The sequence below is a fragment of the Squalius cephalus genome, assembly GCF_949319135.1.
Source record: "Squalius cephalus genome assembly, chromosome: 18".
Classification (NCBI taxonomy): Eukaryota; Metazoa; Chordata; class Actinopteri; order Cypriniformes; family Leuciscidae; genus Squalius; species Squalius cephalus.
Window position 1 is genome coordinate 23,077,271 of NC_137139.1, and position 9,655 is coordinate 23,086,925.

Sequence of the window (9,655 nt, forward strand, 5' to 3'; positions counted from 1 at the left end):
TTCTCAGAGCTGGATAAATTCATGACAGATGACATAATGGATCCTATTGCGAAGGCTAAAATGGTTGCGCTGAAAGGAATTAAGAGGGTGTTGGCTCAAGATCCAATAGGTGTACCACCTGGAATGAATAGGTACCTTTTTGTCTTTATTAACACAAATTGTTGATCAGTTCTACTGTTATGGATGTAAAATTGAAAGTGAAAATATGAAATGTTACTTTTTAGAGAGAGTACCATTTGTATAATAATATGTTTAATATAATATGTTTAGGCAAGTTTTTCCTGTTTAAATTAGGAAATTGTTATTGTGATGCAATACACTTTGAAGTGCACAATTATATAATAGTCATATAAAGTAGAAAGCTCTCCAGTTTTTTTGTATAATTTGAATAATTTGGTGTAGACCTCATGTGGATGATACATTATGCAATTACCTTAAATCGGTTATCAGTCTTTAGTACAGTAATATAAATCAATAATTTAGTAGGGGTTTTGTTCCTTTTCTAAAAAAATTGCTGGTTGATATTTCCATGGAATTGCCCATTTCAGTTCTGTTTTGGATATAATTTAAATTTTATTCAACTTTAGGCAGCAAGTATCTCTTTTGGCTCAGAGGTTAACTTCAGCCCCTGGAAATGAGGATTCCCAGGCTCAGCTTGCACCTGGGTCTTCCAAGGTAGGTTTGTTTTAATTTTTTAGTTCACATTTTGTGTGAATTTAAAATTGCATCTTAAACTTAATCCTTCTATTCCAGGATGGAGAAGGCAGCAACCAGGTTCAAACAAGACCGAATCCTCCACAATTTGGCATCATTAGTATGTTGTGCATTTCTATTTTTGCAACAAACCACTTTACTACTTTTATTACCCTTTCCCTTATTTATTATTATTATTATTATTATTACTTTCCCTATGTAAACACAAATTTAATGTCATGATTTTGGCAATGCAGAAAACAATCGGACTTTAAAATGGACATTCTGAATTTACTCATTTGACAATTTCAGAATCTAGATAACATGGAAATCTGGCTATTTTTGTTGCATTGCACAATTTGTAGCAAACTATATTTTCCACAAAGTATATAGGCAGACATTGTCCATACAGGTTATAGACAGTTCGGTTTATTTCATGCTTTTAATGTTGATGTTAACACTTATAACAGATGATGCTGAGCAGCACCAATATGAAGAATGGCTTGTGCATACACAGCAGTTGCTGCAAATGCAGTTGAAGTTCTTAGAAGAGCAAATTGGAGCACATCGCAAATCCCGTAAAGCTCTGTGTGCCAAGCAGCGCACTGCAAAGAAAGCTGGGCGTGAATTTGCAGAAGCAGATGCTGAAAAGCTCAAACTGGTCACTGAGGAACAGAGTAAGATCCAGAAACAATTGGACCAGGTATGCAAAATATCTTTTTACAAATGAATGAGAGATTTTGTTGTCTTTAAAGTCATTCAGCTAATAACATTGAAATGTGCTTTTCTAGGTACGTAAGCAGCAGAAGGAGCACACCAATCTTATTGCAGAGTACCGGAGTAAGCAACAGCAGCATCAGCAAGGGTCCTCCATGCTAGCTCCAGGGCCCTCTACACAGGCGCCCCACATGCTTTCCAAGATGCCTGGACAAATGATGATCGGCCAACAAGGAGGACCAATTATTGGTCAACCACCTGGAGGGATGCCTCAAGCAGGGATGCCTCAAGCAGGGATGCCTCAAGGAGGTATGCCGATTAGAATGCCACAAATGCAGCCCTTTAGTGGAGCCCAGCCTCCCACTCTCCCACTTGCAGCTGGCACTGTGCAACCAGTTCCACCTCCTGGTTTTTTTCCACAAGGCCCTGGAGCACAAGGACCAGATCCAAGAGTTCTACAGGAGCGACAGTTACAGCATAGAATGCAAATGGTCCAAAAAATGCAGCAGCAACAACAACAACAGTTGATGATGGGGCAGCAGCCTATGTCACATCAACCTCAGCAGCCCGGTGTAATTAACCAGCAACCTGGAGCCATAGGCAACCAGCCAGCCCAAGTTTTGATGGGCAACATGGGGCAGCAGCAACCAAACTTACAACAAGGATTAATTAATAACCAGCAAAATCGTCAGGGGTTAATGCAGACTCCTCCAGGAATGATTGGACAGACGCAACATAATGTCATGGGCCAGCAAATGACCCAAACTGCAAATATGTTGGGAGGCCAACCACAGGGTATGGGTGGTAATCAACAAATTGTTCAGCAGCTTCAGAGACCTCAAGGTTTGATGGATCAGCATGTTGCCAGGGGGCCACCAGCCCAGCTCACACCTCAACAGCAGAGTGTAATGGCTCAGCGCATGCTCCTGTCACAGCAGCAGCAGAATGCTGCGAAAAACCTTGCTCAACTTCAACAGCAACAAATCTCACAATTGAAACAACAGACACAGGCTGGTCCCTCTGAGCCACAAAGAGCTTTAGAAACTCCACCATCAGGGAGTACCCAAGGAGTTGCCGAGAGTTTGCAACAAGGTGTCCAGGATCTTCAGAATCCTGCCCATAAAGATGGAGGACTACTTAGTCCGAAAACACCCCCCCAACAGGGTGGACCTCCTACACCACTTCAGATGCAACAACAGGGATCTAGTGGAGAGCAGCATTGTGTTGTTGGACAGCCACAGCAGCCACATGCTTTTCTGGCTCAACAACCGACAGCACAGCCTCAACCAAACCAGAACATTGGAGTTGCTGAACAACATGGTTTTGTAGGCAACCAACAGGCTGGAACACATCTTAAAGTACAACCACAGCAACAACAGATGCAGCTTGGTCTTCAGACCCAGAACACCATACAAATAAAACAGGAAGATCAGCAAATGTGCTTTATGGCCCAACAGCAAGCTGGTCAGGTTGCTGCACAACAACCACAAGAAGTGCTTGTCCAAAATAGTGGTCAGACGCAAACTACAATGACTGGCATTGCAAATCAACAGCAGCAAGCTTTATTGACTCAACAGATGGGCATTCCTAGAGGCCAGCAGATGATGATGACCCCAAGGCCTGGTGCTTCTGCAGGGCAAATACGTGCCCCTATAAACATTCAGGCCTTCATTGCGCAGAATCCCCAACTGCGTCATCTGACTCCTAGCCAACAGTTGCAGCAAATTCAGGCAATGATTGCCCAGCGACAGTTACAACAAGGCCAGATGCTAAGAATGCAGGGTCAGGTGCAGGGACAAATGCGTCCCCAGGTCCCACAGGGGCCACCAGTTGGTCCACGGCATCCAGGTCTTGAAATCCAACAACAGCAGCATCGCTTTGGAATGGCCGGCAAACACGGTCCAGTTGGCCCTCAACAGCAATCAGGAGCAATGGGACAACCATCTGGTATGGCTACACAGTTTCATCAAGGTGTTGCGGGGGCTATGCAACAGCCTTCTCAAGGACCCATGCCTCAATACATCAATAGTGCCCAGCAGCAGCAGCAGATGTTACAACAGCAACAACTGCATCATCAGATGATGAGAGGTCAAGTTCCCAGGTCAGTACTGGGTCAGGTTCGTGCCACAGCACCTGGACATATGGCTAGACCAATGTCTCCTCGCCAATTAGTGGGTCAGGGTTCTCCTGGAAGCCCACTTTCTAATCAGCAAAGGATTATGAGAATGTCTCAGACTCCACCTGGACCCCAGCATCTACAGCAACAACAGTCCCATGTGGCAACAGCACTGAGCCCCTTTCGAGCCTCTCCCTCTCATGCAGGTTCTCCTGCAGGGTCCACTGTTCCAGAACCTGGTTCAAGCCCAGCATCTGTAAATAAACCTGAGACAGGCAACCTGTCACTCTCCAGTCACTTGTCATCACCTTCTAGACCAGATGGTATTGTAGGAAAGGGTAGTCCCTTCAGCCAGACAGGGGGATCAATCGCTTCACCTCTGAGATCTCCAACTACAAAGACTCAGAGTCCCAATACTGAAGCTCTTTCTGCTCCTTTTCCACTCAATGGTCCATCTCCTCAGTCAGCACCCAACCTACACCAAACACCAACCGCTGCTCAAGTATCTGAGGGTCATATGTCTCAGCAAACTCCAGTACCCAATGAAATGTGCAAGATAATGCTGCAAAACATCAAACAGGAACCACGTGAAGTCCAATGTGACACAGGAGATAGTGTAGAGGCCCATTCTGATGGCATAAAGAGAGAAATTTCTGGAGAAACCATCAGTGCCACTGGTATTTCGAACTCTGCTCTGGGCTCTAGAAATCAAGTAGGAGATCTTGGATCCCAAATTCAAAGGACAGAGACTGGCCAACAGTTATTACAGAAACTCCTTCGAACCAAAAACTTACAACTGGCATCTCAGAGGCCCTCAGATGGTATTCATAATGAGATAAATGGGCACATCAATAGCAAGCTAGCAATGCTTGAGCAAAAGCTTCAAGGAACTCCACGTAACATGGAGGTAGGCCAAGGAAGTCCTTTTATTATGCATATGTATTATGAAATTGAGCATCTCATTCTTATCGGATTCTATTTTTAGGATCTGCAGTCACTCACAAAGAGAACTCCAATAGTCAAGGCCAAACGTACTACAAAAGCTGGAGAGCGTGGGCCAAACTCTAGAAAGAAAACCAAGAAAGAAGAAGTTGGAAAAACTGAGGCAATAATGAAGCAGCTGAAACAAGTATGTGGCATTGGCTTTTTGAATATTTGCTTTCTGTTTTAAGAGTAATGCATGGCTATGAACAATTTGGATTAATATTATGAAGTTAAATCATTACTCACTTATGGTTAACCTACAGGGACTTTCTCTTCTTCCTTTGATGGAGCCCTCCATTACTGCTAGTCTGGATTTGTTTGCTCCTTTTGGCAGCAGCCCAGCCAATGCCAAGACCCAGTTGAAAGGCTCATTTGGAAGTGCTATGCTAGACAATATTCCAGACTACTATTCCCAGCTTCTTACAAAGGTACACTAAAGTTTGGAATTTTCAGTTTAACCATGTACCTTACTAAAGACTTTCTAGATTGGCTCTGTGTATTCCTCATTCTAGAAATTCCAAAGACTGTTCACTGTTGTATGCAAGTTCTTAAGATGCAGCAAGATTGCAACAACTGCAACACTTTTACATTCTTTTCTCCCATATTTCACTTAATTACAGTAAAATTCATATTTTTAAATGTTCTTTTCTGCTTTTTCCTTTTAGAACAACCTCAGCAATCCTCCAACACCACCATCATCACTTCCCCCAACTCCACCACCTTCGGTGCAGCACAAACTTCTAAATGGAGTGACACCTGTAGAGGAACTAGCAGAAGGTCAAAAAGGGACAGAGGCGTCAGAAGATACCATGGGTAAGACATTACATTGATTCAAATTTATTAGTGAGCCGTTATGACTTTAGTGACTTATGACTCCTAACATTTTAATCTTTCCCTGTACTTGAAGGTTCTGTTCCAGAGGAAGTAAAGAGTGTAGACATACTAGCAGCTCTCCCCACTCCACCTCACAACCAAAACGAAGATATACGGTAAATTGCCAAAAATTTTTGGAAAACTAATCTTAAGCTTGTGCATATGTCAGCGCACTAATGGATTCTCTCAACTCAGGATGGAGAGCGATGATGACAGTGATGCTCCAGATAGCATTGTGCCTGCATCCTCACCTGAAAGCCAACTAGGTGATGAGACAACACGCTTCCCCCATCTATTGGATCCCAAAGAGGAGGAGGATGAGAGGGCCATCTCTCCTGTTATCCCCATTATTCCTCGTTCTGCCATCCCCAGTATGTGGCACTGTTTGGAAATTATTTTAATTTGTTTACTTGAATCTTTCATGATGGACTGATCTTACCTATATACAGGTTTCTCAGAGACAAAACCATTTGAGTCAGTGGATGGAAAAGTTGAAGCCTCATCCAGCCAGTGGGATAAAACTAAAAGCAATGAAGTATCTGTAACCTTCATGCTTTCATCAGCTGCCGCAAAGGTATTTAATTCTCTAAATGTCTTAACCCAACCTTAACCTCAAAGGCATTGGATAATTTTGCGTGACAAGGTTTAAGTACTGTTTTCTTTTTAACAGAATCTCAACACAGTGATGTTGGCTGTTGCCCAACTGCTGCACATACGTATGCCAAGTTCTTACGAGGTGGCTTTTCCCCAGAGTCCTGGTAGAGCAGGTGTTGGACCTGGGAAAGTACCTGACTCCTCCAACCCAGGTAATGCACTCAAACTGTCTTTCAAAATTATTCTCAAAGTATCGGCTAAATGATTAGCTTCTTGTTTTTGGTTTCTCTAAAGCTGTTTTAATGTTTTTTTTTCCAGCTATGAAGACAGACCCTTCTGCAAGCAATGATGCAGAGTGGCTTAGGCAGTTTGATGTTTCCCTCCCAGGATGTACTCTGAGGAAACAAGTCGATATTCTAGCTCTTATCAAACAGGTGAGTTTCCTGAGAATTTCTCTTTTTTTGTTTTCTAAATGTCTTCTTTCTTTTGAGAGGTACCTTACATATCTAATTTCTTCTGACATGTTTACTCTTTTGCAGGAATGCCAAGATCAAGAAGATAGACCTGCTCAGCACTGTTACATGACAAATGTTTCAGACCTGGATGTGCGCCACCTGCCTGTTATTCCTGTTGAGGTATCTCCACCTCCATCACCATCCCCACCCCCACCTCCACCACCACCACCACCACCACCACCACCATCATCTTCTGCTGTAGCTGAGCCAGAAAACATCACTCAACCTGAGCCCAAACCTGAACCGGATGCACCTGTTCAGACTACATCATCCCCTTCCGCAAGCCTGAGTGATCCTGTCAAAACCGACCCTATAGTTAAACTGGAGGCTCACAACTCCCCTGTTACCGTGGAGTCTGAATCTCAGGAGCCAGTGGTTCTCCCCTTAGCTGCTCCATCAGAAGAACAACCTTCTGCTCCAGCCATTTCTCCTCCTCTAGACTCCCCCACAATAGAGATATCCCTCAAACCTATCAAACACCGTAGTAGGACTCTTTCTGATGAAGAAGAAGAACGACCTAAGGTCAAAAAATGGAAGGGTCTGCGCTGGAAGCGTCTCCAGATAGTCATCACTATTCGCAAGGGTGGGTCTAAGAAAGAGAACAGCCGTGAAGTTTCTGAGCTCATGGAGCGCCTCCGCATTACCCTAAAACCAGACAAGCTGCCCAGAGACAAGCGCAAGTGCTGTTTCTGCCACGAGGAAGGAGATGGTGCCACAGATGGTCCTGCACGTCTGCTTAACATCGATGTCGATCTGTGGGTGCATCTTAACTGTGCTCTGTGGTCCACTGAGGTGTATGAGACCCAGGGCGGTGCGCTTATTAATGTGGAGGTTGCTCTTCGGCGTGGACTGCGCACCCGCTGTGCTTACTGTCAGAAGACGGGTGCTACTAACAGCTGCAACCGTTTGCGCTGCCCGAATGTTTATCATTTTGCCTGTGCCATTCGGGCGCGTTGCATGTTTTTCAAAGACAAAACTATGCTCTGCACCCAGCACAAGCTTAAAGGCCCCAGTGAAGAGGAGCTCAGCAGTTTTGCTGTTTTTCGACGCGTCTACATTGAGCGAGATGAGGTGAAGCAGATTGCAAGCATCCTGCAACGTGGTGACCGCATTCACATGTTCCGTGTTGGCGGGCTCATCTTCCATGCTGTGGGCCAGCTCTTGCCCTCTCAGATGGCTGTGTTTCACTCACCCACTGCTATATTTCCAGTGGGCTACGAGGCCACACGAATTTACTGGAGCACTCGCGTGCCAAACCGCAGATGTCGCTACCGTTGTCGCATCAGTGAGCAGGATGGCAGGCCTCTGTTTGAAGCGCGTGTCCTAGAGCACGGGTATGAAGACCTGCACTTCCGAGACGCCACACCAGATGGTATGTAAATCTAAGTTTATTTTCTGAAATGACTGTAAATGTAATCCTGATGGAATGATTTATCTTGCCACATCATGCTAATGTCATGCCACTGCTCTTCAGGCATCTGGTCCAAGATTGTGCAGCAGGTTGCCAAGCTGCGTGATGAAGCAGCCATGCTGAAACTCTTCACAGAGCATGTCAAGGGAGAAGAGATGTATGGACTTACTGTCCATGCAGTGATGCGAATCACTGAATCGGTGAGAAATTAAAAAGTATGGTTGGGAACCGAGAACTGGTATTTATTTGGAACCGCTAACAAAAATGAACATCATTCAGTTAATAAAACTGTAAAAAAATAAATAAACCTAAACCATATGATTCATTTTTGTTAACTATTCTTGCTCTGTTTTCTTTTGTTGATCAAATCTCCAGTTCTCGGTAGTTAAGATAAACAATGTTTTGTCAGTAATATGTAAAAAAAGAAATGAATGAAATTCACATTTTTTATCATCCTTTTTTTAGTATATAGTTACGGTCAATTATTGGATTACATTAATGCTGCCTCTAAAAAGTTTTTTTTCTTTTTTTTTCTTTACATTTACTATTGAAATGATTTAATAATGTTCTATATTTACATTTATCTAGTGTTGAAAATATCTAATTTGTCTAATTGCATTTCTTTTTTCCAAATATTTATTCCTTAAGTCATAAAAGAATGAACTGGAACCATTGAGGAACTGGAACCAGGATGTTAAATTCCTGTGATTCCCATCCCTATTAAAAGCATTTTTCTTCAATATCTTGATTATAATTATTAACAATATAATCAAATTTTTGCTGCTCAAAATTTGTCCTGCAGCTTCCTGGAGTGGAAAACTGCCAGAATTATACGTTCCGATATGGCCGCCATCCTCTCATGGAGCTTCCCCTCATGATAAATCCTACAGGCTGTGCACGATCTGAACCCAAAATTCTCACCCACTGCAAACGGTAATGAACAAAAGAAATGGAAGACTTTAGCTTTCTCATGTGTCAATTGATTTAAGACTCTAAGTATGGAAAGTGATTGTAAGAATCTAATGTAATTTTATCCTGCTTCTCAGGCCTCATACTCTGAACAGCACGAGTATGTCCAAAGCCTATCAGAGCACATTTACAGGGGAAATTAACACCCCGTACAGCAAGCAGTTTGTTCATTCCAAATCTTCTCAATACCGTCGACTGAAGACAGAGTGGAAAAACAATGTGTACCTGGCCCGTTCTCGCATTCAAGGACTGGGTCTCTACGCTGCTAAAGACCTTGAAAAACACACCATGGTCATAGAGTACATTGGCACCATCATTCGCAACGAGGTTGCAAATCGCAGAGAGAAGATTTACGAGGAGCAGGTTTGTAGATGTCAAGCTTCTGCTATATATTTTCTCTATTTTTCATTTTTTTTTAACCTCTTTGGTTTCTTCAATCAGAACCGCGGGATCTACATGTTTCGCATAAATAACGAGCATGTGATTGATGCCACCTTAACTGGCGGTCCTGCCCGGTAAGATCAAACTTTCTGTGCTGTTCTTGCAATACAAATGTTTGGTTTGGGTCTTAGTTTATGATGTCTTTGTCTCCCTAGTTATGTCAATCATTCTTGTGCACCCAACTGTGTTGCGGAAGTTGTGACATTTGATAAAGAGGACAAGATCATCATCATTTCTAGTCGCAGGATCCCGAAGGGTGAAGAGGTAGGCTCGAGTTACATTTTTCATTTGGCCGTGCTCTCAGTGCTGTTCCCCAGTATAATCCTTTGTATTCTCCTCTCT

The 9,655-nt window shown here is 43.3% G+C and overlaps 1 protein-coding gene across 2 annotated transcripts in view; it reads left to right on the forward strand.

The window, feature by feature from the left end:
- kmt2d (lysine (K)-specific methyltransferase 2D) overlaps positions 1-9,655 on the forward strand; it is a 37,303-nt gene that overhangs the window by 22,892 nt on the left and 4,756 nt on the right. Inside the window, exons 35-53 of one of the 2 annotated variants that reach the window (XM_079849175.1) lie at positions 8-131; positions 588-675; positions 754-814; positions 1,164-1,396; positions 1,485-4,433; positions 4,512-4,655; positions 4,774-4,938; positions 5,176-5,323; positions 5,418-5,499; positions 5,579-5,754; positions 5,833-5,957; positions 6,054-6,189; positions 6,296-6,411; positions 6,517-7,864; positions 7,967-8,103; positions 8,706-8,836; positions 8,950-9,235; positions 9,314-9,387; positions 9,469-9,577. In XM_079849175.1, coding sequence (XP_079705301.1) covers positions 8-131; positions 588-675; positions 754-814; positions 1,164-1,396; positions 1,485-4,433; positions 4,512-4,655; positions 4,774-4,938; positions 5,176-5,323; positions 5,418-5,499; positions 5,579-5,754; positions 5,833-5,957; positions 6,054-6,189; positions 6,296-6,411; positions 6,517-7,864; positions 7,967-8,103; positions 8,706-8,836; positions 8,950-9,235; positions 9,314-9,387; positions 9,469-9,577 — 6,632 coding nt within the window. Of the gene's footprint in view, positions 1-7; positions 132-587; positions 676-753; positions 815-1,163; positions 1,397-1,484; positions 4,434-4,511; positions 4,656-4,773; positions 4,939-5,175; positions 5,324-5,417; positions 5,500-5,578; positions 5,755-5,832; positions 5,958-6,053; positions 6,190-6,295; positions 6,412-6,516; positions 7,865-7,966; positions 8,104-8,705; positions 8,837-8,949; positions 9,388-9,468; positions 9,578-9,655 lie in introns of both variants that reach the window. The other variant, XM_079849174.1, reaches the window with a different exon arrangement.